This window comes from Rhipicephalus sanguineus, chromosome 3, assembly GCF_013339695.2.
Source record: "Rhipicephalus sanguineus isolate Rsan-2018 chromosome 3, BIME_Rsan_1.4, whole genome shotgun sequence".
Classification (NCBI taxonomy): domain Eukaryota; kingdom Metazoa; phylum Arthropoda; class Arachnida; order Ixodida; family Ixodidae; genus Rhipicephalus; species Rhipicephalus sanguineus.
The window spans coordinates 176,891,362-176,912,258 of NC_051178.1; the positions used below are offsets into that span (position 1 = coordinate 176,891,362).

Sequence of the window (20,897 nt, forward strand, 5' to 3'; positions counted from 1 at the left end):
TCTTTGCATTATATGTTGTTTAGGGGATGTTAGCACTGTTATATAGCTTCGGCTACCCCTTTTCACAGGTTTCGTAAAAATCCCAGCAGTGAAAAAAACATTACGTAATAGAGCACCTAAGGACAGCTCGCGTAAGTAAGTCAAGCCATAAAAAATATCTCCCAAGCACGAAGTCCAACCGCATAGCGACACGAAAAACATCACAAAATACGGTCCTTTTATATGAGAGGTATACGAAATGAACATGGACTCTTTACTGTTTATGCTTGCAGCTGAAGTCCCACCACCACAGGCTCGTTGAAGGAACGCCGGGAGGCGAATTAACCGCGCAGCCAGCACGCGACAACGACACCACATGGAGTCTGTCGCTCACCACGCGTCGACTCTGCTCGACTTCCCGAGCAGCCGGGAGCTTCTAGCGCGGTTCACGTACTACGACTACGCGGTGTTCGTGTGCATGCTGGCCATGTCCGGCTCGCTGGGCCTGTGGAGCGCCTGGCACGACAACCGCAGCGACGCCAAGAGCGGCATCTCGCTGCTGCTGAACGGCGAGCGGCGACTTCCCGCGGTTCCCGTGGGCGCCTCGCTCATGGCCAGCTTCATATCGGCCGCCTACCTGCTGGGAAACGCAGCCGAGGTGTATCGCAACGGAACGCTCTACATGATGACGTTCGTGTCGTACGCACTCTCTTTAGCCGTGACGGCGCACCTGTTCATGCCCGTCTTCTATCGGCTTGAGGTCATGACTGCCTACGAGGTGAGTGAACCGGGAGCGTCGTGGGGTTTTTCTTGGCTTCGTTAACTTTTGGCTTTATTAGGTTGTATCTAACGAAGGAACGGGCCCATCGATCCATTCCTTCTCCTTCGTTCCTATCATAAAGAGCGAACTTGTCGTTTCGAACTCATCTAAAGCGTGTGTAGTTGAATGTGGGGAGTGTTTTTTTTTTTTTTTTGCGACATAGACTTGCCCTTAAGGCATAATATTTGTTATGTATATTTGTGTTAAATGTACGCCGTTAGGCCGGTGTTGTGTATGAAGTGAAGAAGTGTCTTGTGGAATGTGTTGTCATGTATCCATCGGTCATAACTGTTTGTGTCACTGTAGCGAAGACCAGCTTGCAGGAGATGACGGGAGCGTTCCGACTGTAATCCTTGGCATGTCCATATAAGGTGGTATGCATCTGCTTGCATCACTGGAACAGAACAGTACGGGAACGTAGCACCAACTGGTAAATGCGACCAGTTCCATGTTGAGATAACAGCTGGTGTAAGGGCCACCCCTGCCCGAAGCCTCCTATATAAGCACGACTTCCTCCGCCCTGGTAAGGTGTAGGGGGATAGAGCAGACACACGGTGGTATAAGAGCGCGTGTATCCTGCCGGAGAACATTTTTACGGGCACGGAGTGTATTTAGGGGTTTAGGTGGAAGGGGAATAGATGGGAGGTCTGTATTAGGAGGGCAGTGTGCCTGTTGTTCAGCAGCAACATTGTGAGGGTTCGCAGCATGGCCTTGAATCCAGTGTACCCTGATGCAAGTGGCGGTATTACGGTTCATCTTATGTATCGCCTCGCAGATTTCCATCACCTTGTGAACTTTCTTGAGTTCCTGGACAGCCGCTAAAGAATCGGAGTGACACACGTGTATCATGTGTCTCGCTAAGCATGCCGCGGCCGCGAGAAACTCTGCATCCGACCCAGTAGTGTGTATACAGAACCAGCTTTGTCCTCTCGTCTTGTAGGTACATTGTGCTTTAGCTGGTACACTCGTCTTCAAATTTTGGCGTTCCTCGTTGCCAGTATCACGACCTGTTTTTTTTTTTTTTATGTAGCGGCCGTGCCAGTATGTAATGCAGGGGACAGTGCGGTGTGATTACTTCTTTGCGAAGTATTGCTGTTTTGAAATGAAATCGGTGAAACAGTCTCACTTGTAACATGTGAAAGGAGGCTGTAAGCGGCTTTGGAAAAAAAGCACTTCATGATGACGAATCGACCTTGAAAAATAAAATAAAGATCAGGATTAAAAGCTTTCTTTTGAACTGGACAAGAGCTGATTTGTGGGTGCCGTATAGTACAAGAGCGTGTTTGTTCTACATATATGTCATTGCCCTTTCAGTAAGCCGTAGTTGCCCATTCGGGCAAGCACTGGCAAGCGGCTCTCCCAGTGCTCGTAGGATTGGACCCAAGTCTGGGTTATTCTGGAAAGAGCAGACCATGTAATGCATACAGTGTAGCGAGATTGCTACAGTGTCTGCAGTGGAGATGTCTAGCGTGGTGTGAATGATCTATACCCCCGTAAGCGTGTAAGAACATTGTTCTCTGGATAGTTTACGAGAGATCAATTCTTCTTCTCTATTTGTGGTTCTATGCCAAAATTGCTGTTCTACGAATAAACGTCACCCCGGTATTTTCTCAAAACAACAAATACGGGGCACCCATGACATCTCGAAGTCTGAGACAAGTCAGCCAATTAACAGAGTCTGCTGATGGCGCTGTTCAAAAGTTTACAAAAAAAATCACTATTTCGCCGCAAGGGCGAAGCAATGAATGCGATAGCAGTAACTTGAAATGCTATACGAACTAGGCCTAGCACCGAACTTCATTAGGATCCGATCTCGCGGAACTCTACAGAACCCTCGTGTAAGGAAATACGGCCACTCCAGGAAGCGAAGCGGTTTTCGGGCTGTCTGTCGCCTCAGTGCCAAGTATACGCGGTGACAGAACAGCACGTACAAGGTAATACGAGCCGTCCACTGATGTCTGCCGAGATAGCGTGCGCGACCATGCCCTCTTGATCAAAGTTCGCAATTGCTGCCTGAGCGACACAGCTCCCCACCGGCATCCCTTCATGCGTGCTCCTTCGCTCGACGGAGCCGGCCGGCGCGTTTCACCTCTGCTCGAACCGCGCCCGTCTGCAGCCTCCGCAAGCTTTCGCTCGCACATATAACATACGAAGCGCAGGGCGATGTTATCGATTTGTACTTTATATAGAACATGACGGTGACGGCAAAAATGTGCCTCGAGTATCCCTATAATGGCTATCGCAATAAAACAGAAGCATTTATCATCTTCGTGGGGTTGACTGTAAACTCGTCATTCACCTTGACGACCAATACGATGTCTTAGAAATCGAAACGAGCAGTTTGGAGGCCTGCTCATCCAGGAACATCCTGCGGACTCAGCATTCGAAGCCGCTAATCAGCTTCAAGACCGCATGTGCCACACGTACAGCACGACAAATACGTCGAAACTCTCGTGTTCAGAATAGCAAGTTTTCGCAGGGATATCTCCGATCTCAGCACAAGTTTCCATAACTGTTTCACCCTCTACATTTCACAACGGCAATACTTCGCAAAGAGGTAATCACGCTGCAGTGACCACAGCGCTTACGATATACGTTACAGAGGAATACGAAGCTGTCCTCGTTACTGTGTATCAACCGAGTAGGAGGAGACAGGTCTTTGAAGGTGTATTTAAGATCGTATGAATCGCAGACCTTCGTAAACAGACCAAATCTATATTTGAGCACTATTATTAAGCATACTTGGGGTGTGCGTGCGTTTAGAGGCATATGAATGTATTTCTTTAAGATATCTCTTTTATGGATCAAACGGTTGGCTTTATAGTGCCTCCAATTTGACTGTTAATTATTATTTCATTAACGCGATAGCGTTAAAGAGCTCCTTTCGCAGAAATTCCTGTGTCGGCGTCAGTGACGGCGTCGTTGGTTGTGAGCGAAAAATCATCATCTTGTCTGTGACCGAAAAATCGAGAAAGACGTAAATAAAATAAATAATAAAAAATTCGGCAGATCCCACCAGCTGTGGGAATTGGTTTCATGCGAAGCAGTAAGCGAGTACTTCTATGCTGTACTTTATGGCTTTGAGCCAAGCGTTACGAGGTAGATCGACGTGTTTTTGTAAGTGTACATAGTAGCTATGTGCAGATCGTGGGTTTACCAGGCATGTCGAAAACACTGGCGTTTAAAGGGTAACTTATGGTGCGACGTAACGTCAGCCCTCACGTTAGACTACATCCGTCAGTATTATCGAAACGAAGTGCACTTTATGGTGCAATCATGTGAATATCACACGTAACTTTTGTTAATGTATTCCACCGGGGTCGAGCAATGCTTCAATATAGCTTGCTGTATCACAAGAATACAAATGTAATGTTTATTAGACTGCTGTAAAAGCGGAGCCAACATTGGAACCACACACGTTAATCTGATATGACGCCTGTATCGTAGGAGTACAGTGTTTATTGCTTTTTTGTAGAATTAGATAGTCAGCACCACAATCACAACTGACGTTGCACCGACATTACGCCTGCATGGGCTGTTTTTTTCAAACCAGTTTATAGACTTGGCGTGGCTCTTGGTAGAATACCTGATTGCCACGCAGAATGCTTGGGTTCGATTCCTGCTGGGATCCTAATTCTTATTCTTTCCATTCGTCGGGTCAACACTGCCGATGTCGGTTTTCCTTAACGCTCTCCCATTTAAATTACCAACGTCTGTTCTCGCCGTTCCTGGGTAGATATAAACTGTCAATCAGCTGTGGCGCATACCCGTATACCGCGGCCGTGGTAAACGGGTATGTACCACATATGTCTGGAAGAAAGGGTTTGGCGACGTACGCGACAGGATTTTTGCGTTATTCATGTCATGACCCGACAGTCATAGTCGTCAAATCCTCTTACCCTCCCATGCCAATTTTGGTCTACACCAAGTTAAGGATGTGATCATGAGAGCACCCAGACGTAGGCGGATAGATAGATAGATAGATAGATAGATAGATAGATAGATAGATAGATAGATAGATAGATAGATAGATAGATAGATAGATAGATAGATAGATAGATAGATAGATAGATAGATAGATAGATAGATAGATAGATAGATAGATAGATAGATAGATAGATAGATAGATAGATAGATAGATAGATAGATAGATAGATAGATAGATAGAACCCAGGCCGTATACGGAGCAAGCAGGCGTTCTGCCACAGAGACACGCTATTTCATGAAATTGCTTCGGAAAAAAACACTAAATGAATGCCATGTAGTGGAAGGAGTCTCCGTAACGCATGTAATATTGCCTGGCAGAAGCGTATAGAATCGCGCCAGGCGTCGAAACATGTGACTTGCGCAACTAGTTGGTGTTTTAAATGCCCATCCATTACAAAGCGCTCATATATATTTAATCATCAGCAGCAGCAAAAGCATCAACAAAGTTAACAGCTGCGTAGGATCGCGTGTTGGCTTACGGACGCGTAGTCGCTGATCCGCAAAAGGAAGAATTATGGCGTAGTGGGCACTTAACAACTTGTGCTTGCAGTAGGCACTCTAGGATACTTTGAAACGGCGAATGTTACGTGCACAGTCGTTCGTTTCCTTATGGCACGGTTGAGGCATGCACCAAGAACCGAAACCAAGATAGCAATTGAGAGGGCGATGCGCACGGGGCCCTATTAAGCTATCGCGTTCTACTCTTGAAGGCGAAGCTCAAGCGTCCTCCGAGTTTTTATAATCTTTTCCACCAATGTATGTTTTATCTCATGTTTGATTAATGTTGCGCTATTACACTGTAATCACGGGAAGCGCAGGCGAAGCACATAATCTTCCTTATAGAGGCCCGTGTGCTTAAATTTCGGTGCACGTAAAAGAACCCCGTGTGGGCGAAATTTCTGGAGCCCTCCACTACGGCGTCTCTCATAATTGTACCGTCGTTTTGGGACGTAAAATCTAAACACTTATATATTATTCGAACGCTATGTCGTTTGGTTCGCCAACGCTGCAATTGCTCTACCCGAAGCTCAAGGCGTCATGTCATATCGCACCTGTGTTGTCGCACCCAGTCGTTCCTGAGGCGTGTTATCTCAGACTCCAGGCAGGATGATGGCTATTTAGCGATGGGCTCGTTTCATGTTCAGCCCATTTGCAGCGGAAGTTCACGTCACAGATGTGTTGTTGTGCCTCGAACAGAGCTTTTGTCTTTACTATTTCTCTTTACAAGCCACCATAAATGCCGAAAAAAAAAAAACGGGAACTATTTCGCAATCGTTTCTGTACATGTTCACGAAAACTTTCCAGTCCAAAAAACTAGCTCGAACGTGTGTTGTGTAACTGATGTACTAGATGGCGTTGATATAGAAATTGTTTCTGAGATACTTCCAACTTTACGTTTTGCACTATTTTTGTACTTATTACCAGTATACACTCGTTGCAGTACCTGGAATTGCGCTTCAATCGGGCCGTACGAATGGCTGCTGTCATCCTGTATGTGTTTGAAATGGTAAGTGCTGATGTGGTGTGTCGGATGTCAGCGAAACGTTTGCGGAGCCATTAACCACAAGATGCACAGATGAACAAAGCGTTGTATAGCGAAACAGGAATCTTCATGTGTTATGGTATTGATAAATTAATGTTGTTCTGTAAATGCTGGTGTAAATAAAAAGGGGGTAGGGTTGCATATTCACTTCTTTGACATCTTATGCTTACCCGCAACAACTATATAGTTGTCAGCACCCTACTGCTGCTTCAGTTTTCTTAAAAGCGGCCGATTTCTTATCACTAGGCCGACGTATACACAACATCCAGGCAGACAGTGGGACGTCCTGCTCTTCTTGGATATGTCATTCTGAGTAATGATAAAGATTAAAATAAAATAAAATAGTGGAATTCAACGTCCTGTAAGAGATTATTGGGGGATGCCTTAGCGGGGGATGCCAAAGCAATCTTGACCGCGTCGGTTTTATTTGCCGTGGGCCGCAAGCGCAGCACATGAATATCCTTCAGTTACATACTGTCAGTGCTGTCAGTGCGGGCGGGAATCGGACCTGCGACTTTTTTTTTCCAACAGTGCAATGCCGCCGCAAACTTACGGCAGGCATACAACAGAAATGTACAGAGTCTACAGACAGCAAACTAAGTGCAAAGTGACCATTTTCACAAATAAATAATCAAAGCGCGAATCGGAAATAAGGTACTTAGTTACCAAATGACTCGTTTTTTTTTATCGTTTCAGACGATCTACATTGCGATATCTCTTTACGCTCCGGCTTTGGCACTTTCTCAACGTGAGTAATGCGAAACGTTTATTAACTTTCACTTTCGCATTAAATGCAAGCACATGCTCGTGTTTATTACAACTCTTGATTACAAGTTCATTTCTTGTAGTACTTAAATCTAACATGGGTACGTCAAACACGTTAAAGTTACGCCAAAGGCGGCTGCAGTGACCGAGTGGGAGCCATTTTTGTTATACTTTTTTTTAACATAATGTAATTACAGCTTCAAGTCTGCCATATCTGGTGGTGTCGCCCGGCAACTACGTGACGGTGTACGTAGTTGGGCATGGTATAATTCCGAAATATGTGCGTAATCAGAGCTTGCCAGTAACAGACTAACCTTAGACGTCATGACGTCAGGAGTGACCTTGAGCGGCCTGTCCTAACACTTCGTCGTGCATTCATGTCGCAGTGACTGGAATGACATTGTGGTCAGCAGTCGTGGCCATCGGACTGGTCTGCACCGTTTACACAAGCGTCGTACGTGTTTTTCTTTTTTTTTATTTGACGTTCGTGCACATAATCTAAATGTACAAAAACCGTTTGTCCAGCATCTTACGCTGTCGCTCGTCAAAGAGAGGGAACTTGACGTACCAACCAGTTGAAGTACGTACTCTATCGCAGTATCACATGATTATTTAATATGTCAGTACTTCAGCAGTAGCCAGTTTGATGCAATGTGCCCTGTGCAAATAAAAATCGGCTCTTATGACACAGTCAGCTTCACATGTTGCTTTAATGTAAGCGTCACGCTTTCGAAAATGGAAAAAAGATTACGGTAAAATATACGGGGAAGGATGTACGAATTGATATCGAGTTTTAACGGCTGCCTAGTTTAAATGGTGCCCCTTTTGTTCTCAAGGTGCAACTGGTTACCTTTAAGATAACACGGAAACAAAGCAGCTTAAATAAAGACGCAATAAACGCACGTGCAGCAGAGGTCAAGTTCTGATCCCATGTCGTATTTTATTAGAAAGAAGGCATGTGTTTTTAGTGTTCGTTTAAAATGAAGCACACAAGGTATGGATTCCTACAAGGGTACTCGCAAAAATAGCTTTGTTTAAGTCATAGTAATGTTAGGCAGTGAAAAAGGCCGCGCCCGGGCACGTCTATTTCTGGCTTTTCCTGCAGTTTTTGCGTGTCATGTATTGTTTCTCGTGTCCCTTTTTGCGCGATAGCGTTAAAGAGCTCGTTTCGCAGAAATTCCGGCGTCGGCGTCGTTGTTTGTGAGGGAACAGTCAGCGTTGCCTGTGAGCGAAAATGGGCGATCAATGCCTAAATAAATAATAATAATAAAACTTCAGTTCGAGTGACAATAGAACGCAGGCCTTCTGCGTGGCAAGCAGGTGTTCTACCATAGAGTCATGCCATTGCCAAAAAAGAAAAAGGAAACCTATACGAATGTAATGTAATGTGAGGCGTCTCCTTAACGCAGGCGATGTTGCGTGGCAGAAGCGTAGAGTCGCGCCAGGAGTCAAGACATGTGAATTGCACAACGAGTGACCGGTTTAAACGCCCACCCATTACAATTAATCATCATCGGCAGCAAAAGCATAAACAAAGTGAGCCGCTGCGTAGGTTCGCGTGTTGACTTACTGACGCGTAGTGGGTACTTCGCTGATTCGCAGAAGGAAGTGTTATAGCATAGTAAACACTTCGCAGCAGTAGTTGCAGTAGGCATTCTATTATTATATTATATCTGGGGTCTGACGTCCCAAAACCACGATATGATTATGAGGGACGCCGTAGTGGAGGGCTCCGGAAATTTCGACCACCTAGGGTTCTTTAACGTGCACCTAAATCTAAGTACACGGGCCTCAAACATTTTAGCTTCCATCGAAAATGCAGCCACCGCGGCCGAGATTCGACCCTACGACCTTCGGGTCAGCAGCCGAGCGCCATAACCACTAGACCACCGTGGCGGGGCAGTAGACATGCATTCCAGGATAGCTTGAAATGGCTAATGTTACGCGTACAGATGTTCCTTTCTTTGCCGCGCAGTTTAGGTGACCACCGAGAAGCGAAGAGAGGCTACCGATTGAGAAGGCTATGCTATCGCGTTCTACTCTTGAGGCGAAGCTCAAGCGTCCTCCAACATTTTTTTTTAAGCTGTGGCGCGTTACCTTGTTTCACAAGCCAGAGGTACGCAGTCAGAATACGAAGGTAAAGGTGTATACAGCGCAGTAAACAGCCATGGGCAAAGATCGCAGTCTTTCGTATACTCAGCGACACATAGCGACCATGAGTGACGTTTTCGCCCCCTTGCAGGGAGGCATCAAAGCAGTGGTATTGACGGATACCTTCCAGGCGGTGGTGACGGTGGTTGCCATGGTAGTCGTGATAGCTCTGGGCATGTATCAGCTAGGAGGACTGCGAGAAGTCTGGCGGACATCCCTCAGCGGCGGACGCGTGCAATTTGATGTGTGAGTCACTGTGGCAAGCTTGTGTGTCTGCATGCGTATAAAAAGCACTGCTCAAATATGAATCAATCTTCACGACGGAGTAATAACTTCTACTTGTTGGAACACACACACCAAGACGCAGCCGACCTTTTTGGAAGCGCTAAATAAACAACAATTTTCTTGAGACTTAGAGTGTTGATGACCCCCGCACAGTTGAACTCTAAAGTTAGGTATAGCCTTGCAAATGAGTTCTGCGGAATCCCGCAAGGTGGCAGAAGGGTCAAGACAGGGAAAATGACAACGAACCTTCCTGAGAAATCCATATGGATTGCAAACGGGTGGTTGTCAATCTCGCTGACTTCGGTATAGCCTTTCAAAGCGCGCTGACTCTTGTTTTGGGATATTTATTAAGCGACTGAGCTAAGAGGCGCTACTGCTCGCAGTGAAATAAAGTAATAATAAATAAGTGCGTGCAAACAAGTATGCTGGGTCTTGCTCTTCGACAACCAAGCTCTCGAAATAAAAATGATAACTAAACAACTGAGCCCGTTGCTACACGCTATGTTGGATGATAATGCTGGGGCGGTATTCTGAACATTGTCAATTTCCGCCATTAGTCAACTCCGATTGGTCCAGAGAGCTGCTACGACCTCTCTGATTGGCCTAAAATGCCGCCAATTTTCAAAATTTTACAACGTGAATGAATTTGGCAGTGTCCAGAATAACTCTCTTGATGATCGTAGTGACTAAGGGGCCAATGATGATAATAATGATGACGGTGGTGATGGTGATGGTCATTGTGGCGTAGATGAAGCCACGCTTACCATTTGAAGTTAACTGTAACTGGAACGCGCTAACTTTATAACAGATGTCTTGATATACTTACTAACTAAAAGCCACGGACTCGTTTATTCGTCAGTATCGACCCGAACCCCACGGTCCACTACACCGTATGGGGCCTGGCGTTTGGATCTTTCTTTACCAACACTGCCAGCTACGCGACCAATCACATGATGGTGCTGCGCTACCTTACAGTGCCGACACTCAGCAAAGCCAAGTTGTGAGTATCTCTCTCGCTACATTCCCATTTCATCGTCATCAATAATTTTATCTGTGAGGTCGCTGAATACTTCACAAAGAAATCAAGCAAAGAGGATTTGTTGGTAAAATAAGTTTGCATATCTTTCAGTGAAGCGGTATATACAATGTACTAAGCGAACTATAAAGAAATCGCAAAAAAAAAAAAATAAATCACTGTTCAATGTACAGGCTAGAGCCACTCTTTAGAAAAAAGGTCTGTTCTAAAGCACCAAAACTAGCTTAAACTTACATAAGTACTGCAAGCCGTGTGCTGAGTAAACAGCGCGATCAAAATATTTCGATAAAACTCTGTCATTTCGCTAATAGACGTGTATTTACTGTTCATGTGGTCGCAGGTACGCGTTACGGCCTTGACGGCCGTGTCATGGCGTGCGCAGAATCCAAAAACAAAGAAAAATTTTAAAAAGTCGTGTGCCTAAATTTAGACCCACATTAAGAAATTTCGAGTTTGCTATTCATAAGGAGCCTTCTGCTTACATAATCTCAATCTCAAAGGTTGTTCTGGGGCACGCCGTTCAATTATGACATCGCACGTTCCAGTCAATCGTGGCTATAGCTACATACCTACATGTTCGCACCACACTGCGCCCAGGTTTGCCTGGACGATCAATACGCGCAAATACGGATTCTTCCGCTTTAGGAAGTAAGCAAGCCTTGATGGGTTTAAGTTCAGCTCCTTTTGCTTAGGGTGACATGCAAGAGAATGGCCATTCCGGTACCGCAGCGCTGCCGAGTTTTACCAGATGGTGACTGTAGTTGCAAGGCTTTTCTTGGGCAGTTCTTGCGGTGCCTTCTTTCTTTTCCCCTGCGGTTATCGCTTTCAAGTCTGTTGACTTTCTCTTCTCTGTTCTTCTTGCCGACAGTGTGGTCTGGTTCAACTTTCCCCTGCTGTGTACGGTTCTCTCGCTAAGCAGCTTGGCCGGATTACTAGTCTACGTGAAATACGCCAGTTGTGATCCCGTGGCAGCTCACCAAATTTCCACAGAAGACCAGGTGGGTTTTCCAACACGGATATATGCATATGTCTCGTTAGGCGCGGAGCATTAAACAGAAAAGCGTGTGCGTTCGACGAAACAAACGCGCCTCCTGTCTTACAGCCCCACATTACAGCCCATAGAGCATCCTTTAATATTCATGCACCGCTTTAACATAACGGAACCTTTAAAGTTTGCTGTTGTCATTTCTCGCTCGAGTCCCTTAGTGCGTATACACTTATTTTAAAATTCGACGCTTCAGTAATCAGTAATGTCGTCGACCAACGTTATTGTGCTGCGGGCCTTGTTTCGGCGACAAAGTCTAATGTACCGCTTTCTAATGTCAAGTGTTGCCTCTATCGCCTTGTTTAGCAGCACAGAAATGATGCAAACATGTCCTTACATAATCTCATATTAAAGACACTTAACGTAAGGCACTGCAATGCGCGCGGAGTTTTTGGAATGTTTTAATTTTCAGTTTCCTGCAGTTTTCGCATACGTTTACCGATATTATTCCAGCTGGCGTGCATGCTTGCGTACTTACAATAGTCTTGAAATGTGCTCACATTTAGGATGTGGATAAACATTTATTGTAAGAATTACCTTTTCTACAATAAATTTAAATATAAAAACACCCGTAAGTGTCTGTTGCGTGGCGTAATTAATAAAGCACTACTGTTCTTAACGTCGTTTCACGAGAGGTTTCGGAGATCATAGACAGTACCTCAAGGTCGTGAATCTTAGTGACAATCGCGTCGTTTGCAAATGAAATTACCCAACTGTGGTGGGTGCAATTATTAAATGCCACACAGAACGTTTATGTTTAAAATTATTGTGTGTTTTTTTTTTTCTGTATAGCTGCTACCCTACTTTGTAATGGACGTGCTCGGAAAGATGACCGGAGTTCCTGGCCTGTTCGTTGCCGGTATCTTTGCGGCCTCACTGAGGTGAACGGCAGTTTTGTGTGGAGATTTCCATCAGTGTTTGATAGTCTTGTCTAAATAAAACATGTGTAAAGTTAAGGATTCCTTTAGTTCACGAGAAAGGTGGGGCCTTCCTGTACAGCTAAGGATACTTTGAGATAGTCTGGGACTGACTGCAATTTATAAGAGCTCTTTCATCTAAGACAAAGGCAGGAAACCCCCCCCCCCGCCCAAGTTTTTTTTTTTTTAGTTTTGCATGGGTATACATAAACTCACAAACGCACGCATGAACATATATAAAGTGTAGTTGAAACTCCCCTTGAAAAATTTGTGGTTACGTCACTAGATAAGATGTGCTACGCGAAACATCATATAAGACGGTATAGCGCACTAATAACCACAAGAAACACACAGAGACGGACGTCTCTGTGTGTTTCTTGTGGTTGTTAATGCGCTATACCGTCTTATATCATGGAATACCAACTAGCCCAATCATCCACCCTCCTAAGCGAAACATCAGCACGCAGTGGCGGTTTTCATGCTTTGGTCCGTGCGGCTACTCAGTATGAGTGGTTTCGAATATGTGAATTTGTAGTTTGCCGATTTAAGTAATATGCAACAAAATTCTCGTAAATGAGAACGCCTCGAATGCAGACCCCCATGTTGTCAAAGGAGCACGCTTACTTTGACCGCTTTCTTATGCATAGCGGAGTGATTTCAATGCTTTCTTGGTCTATTTGGTGCAGTTCTGGTAGTTTTACAACTGCCATCTGTCTCTTACACATATTATCGTTCTGTGAGAATCTGTATTATGTGTAGTACAACCTACTAAGTATTTCAGAAAAACGTCACGTAATGGGAACAGCTTTTTTTTTTATCGACCCTTCCGAAAAGTTTGCTCAACCAGTTTATGTATAATTCTCTTGGCTCTACAGCTCCATATCATCCGGAGTCAACGCCTTGTGCGCCGTGTCGTACGTGGACATTATTGCCATCATCAAGCCAGACATTCCAGACAAAATTGGGGCCAAGATTATTGTTGCGCTGGGTGCGTATTGGCGCGTTAAAAATTTTTCTAACGTAGCTCCAAAGTGCCTTCGCGCGAAAGATATTGACATCTTTCACTCACACTTTATAATTCAAGAAGAACAAAAGAAACATGTAAAAGCAGCATACGTTTCACTCAAACTGTTGCAAACTTGCACATTTTTCAAATAAACGTTAGGCAGTTACACCTGGTTTATCAGTTCGTCAGATATACGAGGAGCAATAAAAAAGTTCCCGTGCTAATGTTACGATCTATGACAATGCTTACCTAATAAGCTTCCCCGCCGCGCGCGCGCGCGCACTTGCTCCATCACTGTTGTTATTGTTGGAAGCAGCGGCAAAATGCTTTCAGAATCTGTCGGAGCTTAGCCGTCGCATTTGCTTTGATTTCCTTCACGTTTGCAAGACGTATACCCTCGAGGATCATTTCCAGAGTAGGGAACAGCCCAAAGTAACTTGGAGCGAGATGCAGAGAGTGCGGTGGTTGAGGGACGATCGGAATGCTGTTCTCGGCGAGAAATTGCTGCGCAACAAGCGATGTGCTGCTTGGCGATGTGCGGCTTGGTTATCGTGATGCAGCTGCACTTGCCTCACCGCATGTTCCGCCGCGTCCTTCGAACCGCGTCGCGCAGCCTCTGCAAAACTCGCACGTAGAAATGGCCAGAAACAGACTGTCCAGACGGTGCGAACTCACGATGCACCAAACCGCGGACGTGAAAGTTTACAACAAGCATCACCTTGAATCGGATGATGCTGCGCGTTTTTTTAGAGCGACAGCTTCACTCCTCTCTGTACAAATGACGTACAAACCGCAGAAAACGTTCTTGTGCATGCGTTTGGCCTGAAGGCGCGCTTTCTACGTGAAATCACTGTCGTCGATCACGGAATGAACAATGAAATTAGCATTTAGTAGCTGGTACAGTGCTCACGAATTGAAACGCGACACTTTAGGGCTAATAAATGCACCCACCTTCGTTTCCATCGTCTTCGCTTCATGTCATGTCGGCGTAGTTTCGACTCGAAGGCTTACATCATAGCCAACGTTGCCTTCAGCGGCCAGATTCACAGAGACATGACGCGGCTATCCTGCGCAGTTGTGCATACCAGTCGTTATAATAAAACCTTTGATGTCAAATTTCAGTACGTGAGCGCTGTACATGTAAACATTCTATAGCCGATTACAACCTATAACAATAAACACAAGCTACGCCCCCAGAACTGCTGCGCGCCTGCCATTCAGCTGTGCAAGAAAGCCGAGCTAAGCGGTTTCTGTTGTAATCGTAAGTACCTCTTCGCTGCTAATGCCAGTACTACGCATATCAGTAATTAAAGGTTCGTTGTTTCCACTCAAGATCATACGTTGGCCCAAACAGTGATGTCGGAATCTTTGCTAAGATAGGCCAGGATGCTCAATTTCTCGACTGAAATGCAGCCACACCAACATGTGTCTGCATTTGAAAAATCACCCACCTGTAATATGCGAGAAGTGCTTGACGTCACGGAAATGAGCAAATGCAATTGGATGGGGCATTTATGCAAATTCTCTCTGGGTGGGACAGTGACGGCTGTGGGCGGAGCTTAAATTTATTCTTTGGTTGTACCCAACTATAGTGTTGGCTTTTTTTCAAGCTGAATGACACCGTATACCGCTACCAACGCTTCGGTCGCTTTGCTTGTTGTGCTCGCAGGGGTGTTCTTCGGCCTGCTGACTATTGGCCTGGTGGGAATCGCTTCGAGAATGGGCAACGTGCTCGCCGTGAGTAGACACTTGCGCTTCCGTCGGCCGGAGTTTGCCTGCTGGGCGTTCGAGAGGTGCTTGCATCGGACACGCATTTACTCCATGGGGTGCGTTCGGGAAAGGACGCCGCTGTGAGATAGCGACCTTTCGGTCTTTATTGCCTACTGTGGATTACAAATTACAAGCACAAACACCATTACTCTCAGAGTCCGGTGGGGTGCTCCCAAAGCGCGTCGCAAAAGTTAACAAGTGCCAAAATTGTACGGAAGTATGTTGGTTACATCTTCTGTAGCCTATCTAAGGAGACGTGTGGATGCGGCTCTAAGGCACGAGTTCGATTTACCGACACGTTAATGAACGCTGCCGGTCGTCAAAGTTATTCGGTAGTAATCTATGTCGCATGATCACATCGTCGATTTGTAAAAACCGAGAATTTGTTGCTTTATTCCTTAATCCCGAAGAGCGACGGTAAGAATGAATCTTAGCATGTGGCCTGGCATGAAGGGAAAGAACGGAGACTCCAAACCCAGTCTCGAGCTCTCAGACCACTAGCGCAGTAAAATTGTGTAATAACGACGGAAACTTTGTTCGCTGCAACCACACGACTTGTCATCGTGTGAGGAAAAAAAGATGGCCCGAGACACGGCACTCGCTGTCGACTGAAGTTTATTACAGAAAAACGTACAGTTTACAAAGAAAAGACACGTGGCCTTACCTCTGTGACGTACAGAAAGGAATATGAGAAATGCAGGGCTATTTGAGAAGCCATGCGCATAAAAAAACCGACGAAAATATGCAAAGGCCTTAGTCGGTGTCAACTCGTGCACGACCTCCCCTCCGCCCTTCCAGCTTGTGTTGTTGAAGAATTATTGGGTGGTATAGAAAGTGATACATAACCACAAAACTGTCTGTAATATTGCTATGTCATCAATTCTGCCCTTTTGTTAGTGATTATAAACATGCCTTGAAACCTCCGACTTGGCGTACAGCTTTCTGTTGATGTTGTTCAATCTCAAGATAGAGGGCTCAGCAATGGTCACTCAGTTTCTCCCCGGACATATAGGCGACGCATTGACGACTCCAGCTTTGGTTGCGGCTCCATTCCCGAGCTTGAGCTCATTCCACGTGCTTCGAAAAACACCTCGTGAACGCCCCGAATGCAAACCCGGAGAATGACGGAAATGTAAGTTGCTTCTCATTGAGCGTTTGTGGACAGCGCATGCGCGTATTGGAGACGTAAGGCGACCAACGAGAGTGGCACGAAACTCGCACAGTTCGTAAAGCACTCAGTTCCAATGAATAATATTCAGATAGACGTGGAGGCCCGTGCTATCTTTGTTCTGAGATTTTTACCATATTTTGATACATTTACTACAGATTTTTCTTTTGATGCAGAATGATTACGGATTAGTGCGCACTGGTATGACCATCAGATTAAAAAAATTGGAGTGAGCCTAATCCTTGACTTAGGTGTCTGTTAATGGCACTCACACCTTGGCGTTCGTGTGCCCTGGTGTATTCCTTCGGTTAACTCTGCGTATCGTCTCACTGCCGACGCGGATCTCCGAGGCCACGAAGGAAGAAGCGCGTGGTTGAGATCCTCACCGCCAGGTGCCGCAAGGATCCCAGCTGCTCAAAAGACAGCCGTCAGCTCTTTCAATGAACTCATTCAATTAATTTTCGTTAATGATCCTGACAGTTAATTGGTCCTTATCCTAAGTAAACTTATGCTCCAATGTCATATGTATCCAATATAACCCTTTAATAAGAATCATGGATTTCGTACCAGATTTACTTTTTGGGAGGCTTTCTCTGTACATTCGGAAAACCGGAAGTAAGCGCTCGACCGGAAGTGCTAGAAGAGAAACAAGAGTGCCACCCGTTCCTCGTGCGACTAGTAAAGATATCGAACGGTGGCTAAAATATCGAACACTCTTATCAGAAGATATAATCTGCGCTGAACTCCGAAGAAAGCCTACCCTACGTTTATAGCGAACTCACAATGTGCCATCAAGATATCTCTCTAAGCTGATTGCTTCAAAGCGGAACATCGAGTTCTGTTCATCTTATTACGAACTGTGCAATCATAAACAAATTAATAACCATAGCTAAATGTGACTTCTGCATTACGTCTGACGTTAAAGTAGCGCGAAAGTTCACATCAGCGGCATTCGCTTTATTCACCGCATTCACAACGCTCCAACGTTTTCGGTGCTTTTCTTCCTTTCACCGGACTTCGCAGGCATCCCAAGTCATCACCAGTTCAATCGGTGGGCCTCTTCTGGGCCTCTTTACACTAGGAATGTTCATTCCATGTGGCAACAGTAAAGTAAGTACCCTGACAGGTAGTCTTTTCAATCAGTACCCATAGCAGGGGCGTAGCCAAGGGGGGGGTTGGGGGGGTTCAAACCCCCCCCGAAATTTTTCAGTTTTGCTTGTGTATATAGGCATGCACACATACAAACGCACGCACGAACATACATTATGTATGGTTGAACCCCCCCCGAAAAAAATTTCTGGCTACGCCCCTGACCCATAGTATGAGTGCATTCACTGCAGAGTGTACTTACATAATTTCACTGCTGCAAGGCTATGCAGCCGCGCCTATATCATTCTAAATAACCGCGTGCCTAATATTACTAAAGCACACGACACGCCATCTTGCACTATAATTTCCTACGGGCTCCAGCATAGGGCCACCAGTTTTTTTTTTTTTCTCATATTTTTCTCGTGATTGAAAAACAGCATTTAATGCAGTTCGTCTGCATTTAGGGTGGTTGAACTTGATCCTTGGTGAAAGGAGCAGGCCTTACTGATTAATAATGTTCGCCCTTAGTGTTAGTCCAGCAAATATTAGTCAAGTGAACCTTAACGGTGCTGATTAACAAATATTTAACAAATGCATGATGTAGTAGCTAGTCAAACGATTCGTACGGTGTGTTCTCTCGTATAATTGTTGGTTCACGCTGACTGAACAGATGTTGCAGCTCCGTCTGTAGCCAACACTGTTAATCCGGTGGAACATGGGTATATATTAGCTTGTCGTGGCCAGTGGTCTATATTTATAACGTCGTGTCGCAACTTTTTGCAGTATGTCGATGTGCGCATAAGTCACACATATTTACGCCCTTCGCAGGGAGCAATGACGGGACTGATCGTATCTCTGGGCTTCTCACTTTGGATAAATCTCGGTCAATTCGTCATCTCCATGGCCCTTCCCAAGCCTTCTCCATCTACGGACGGCTGTCCCGCTGAAGTGAAAAATGCAAGTTCTGCTGTTTTGTTCGACGGCACAACAGTCTTGAAGGAAACCACCAACAGGTAAGAGTCACGCAACACCCTTCACATCCACTCATATCACAAACTGAGAACCGTCCCGGTACGCAAATACACCGTGTGTACCAACAGTACATTCCACGGCTTCCTGCGTCGACACATTGGACACCGGACTTAAACTACCCGCCCTGGTTGCTAGAGCGACCAACTATTGAAACGTCAATAGAAGGACTTCGCAGTAAACATGACGTACCCGCCGTTGCCACACTGCAGTTGGCCTCACATCACCTGTTTGACAGGTACCAAGGCTACACTCACGTGTACACTGATGGCTCCGTCACCAAAGATACTGCAACATCAGCATTTATCATTCCGGAGTTACGTGAAGAATATGCATGTCGGCTGGGTCATCTTTCCTCTTCAACAACATCCGAGAGTGTAGCCATTTTACCAGCCATCAGCTTTGTTAAACTGTCAACGACACCCAGAAGGTGGATCGTAATCACGGATTCCCTGGCGGCTCTTGCGTGTGTGGAAAATGCCACTTCAGGAAAAATGGATATACGCATAGTATACGTGATCTTAAAAGAGCTTTCAGAAGCTACGAAGTCAGGTCATCACGTGGCATTTCAGTGGGTTCCCAGTCACTGCGGAATCAAAGGAAATGAAATGGCAGACGAGTTGGCGAAAGCCGCTCATCATTACACATAAACCCGCCTCATTCCTGTATCTCAATGCGACATACACCGAATTTTACGAAGAACAAAACGTGAATTATGCTTATCCACCTGGTTCTCAGACAGCACAAAGGAATCGATCTTGTACGCTGTTGGCCCTAAGCTTGAATGCCAATTAGACCCCCAGCTCCCAAGACGTATCGACACACTCATTCATTGCCCAAGACTCGGGACTGTTTACACAAAGCATTTCTTATTTCGGATTCAGCGTGCATCATCGTCCGCATGTTCGCGCGGCCACAACGACGAGGATGTGCGTCATCTGTTGCTCGACTGTCCCAAGCATGACACACATAGACAGCGACTCGAACGGGAACTCCACACGCTGGACTCGGAGCGGACGTGTTCGTTGGCGAAAATACTAGGCCCATGGCCGTCTAGGATAAACCGCAAAGCAATCGAAGTGCTCCAACGTTTTTTTGAAGACACCAATATTTGTGACGGTTGCTGAGCGGACTATATTAAGGCAGGTAGCGCAAAGAGACACGGACACAAGCGAAGAATAAGTGCACAGGACAAGCGCCAACCTTGCGCCGACCTGGTGGCCCTTGTCCTGTGCACTTATTCTTCGCTTGTGTCCGTGTCTCTTGGCGCTACCCGCCTTAACATGAGTTCCCACAAACTAGCCCAGTTATCCGTTCTCGTAAGGACTATATTGAAAGGCCGCACCGCGACTGTATGTGTGTGCTCTGTTGAAACGATAGTTTTTAAACGTACCATAAATGTAGGACTGTGTATATATATATATATATATATATATATATATATATATATATATATATATATATATATATATATATATATATATATATATATATAATTTTTGGTATAATTGGTAGCCGTCACTAAGCAATGGTGACAACTCCTTCATTCATTTTTTTTATTTCAATAAAAAAAAAGTCTCATCCGATGTAAAGAACCGGTGTTCTCAAAAGCTGTCCTGAAACACTCTTTTCGAGTGGTAAACAACAACAACAACAACAATAATAATAATAATAATAATAATAATAATAATAATAATAATAATAATAATAATAATAATAATAATAATAATAATAATAATAATAATCGCAGTGCATCTGACAGTTATTTTATGCAGACCACGCACGCGCAAATGCATAGAAGTAAGAGGCTCTGCGCGTAGTAGTATTGCGCCAAGTTGTTCCCATGAAGCGCCGAAAGCCCGAATACACCTATCGTCACTATATATACACCAATTTTGAAGCACCCTGTGCTATATTAGCAAGTCCAGCGATTGTTGCATATTCAAAAGCGCACGACTCAGTACACCTTCCTGAAGAGTGTTGCGGCCTACTTAATGAGAACTGATCTCGGCATTCTTCGTCGTCATAAAAATAATACGCCACCTGAGACTTAGTTCATGATCAAATTAAATAGCCTACTTGAAATGCCTGGTTCCCCATGTGGTTCGATAATGTCTTCATGCAACGCATTGTGATATGCGGCTTTGACAACGGTAAGAGAACTGCTTCCATGGCTGACAAGAGGCGAAACATCTTTTACATGTGGACTGTGAATTGACTTATTGGGGTAATTTATTGCATTATATTTCTTTGTGACTGCGGTTCCAGTGTGGTTGGCCCCACAGTCTAAGTGAAGCTGACCGCCGT

At 45.2% G+C, this 20,897-nt stretch overlaps 1 protein-coding gene across 1 annotated transcript in view; it reads left to right on the forward strand.

Moving 5' to 3' along the window:
* Positions 1-273: 273 nt before the first annotated feature.
* LOC119386123 (sodium-coupled monocarboxylate transporter 1) overlaps positions 274-20,897 on the forward strand; it is a 33,907-nt gene continuing 13,283 nt past the window's right edge. The window contains exons 1-12 of the mRNA XM_037653467.2: positions 274-757; positions 6,228-6,293; positions 7,026-7,077; positions 7,481-7,548; positions 9,337-9,491; positions 10,390-10,530; positions 11,435-11,564; positions 12,404-12,492; positions 13,404-13,516; positions 15,204-15,271; positions 17,496-17,582; positions 18,390-18,574. Coding sequence (XP_037509395.1) covers positions 356-757; positions 6,228-6,293; positions 7,026-7,077; positions 7,481-7,548; positions 9,337-9,491; positions 10,390-10,530; positions 11,435-11,564; positions 12,404-12,492; positions 13,404-13,516; positions 15,204-15,271; positions 17,496-17,582; positions 18,390-18,574 — 1,556 coding nt within the window. The 5' untranslated portion in view covers positions 274-355. The remainder of the gene's footprint in view (positions 758-6,227; positions 6,294-7,025; positions 7,078-7,480; positions 7,549-9,336; positions 9,492-10,389; positions 10,531-11,434; positions 11,565-12,403; positions 12,493-13,403; positions 13,517-15,203; positions 15,272-17,495; positions 17,583-18,389; positions 18,575-20,897) is intronic.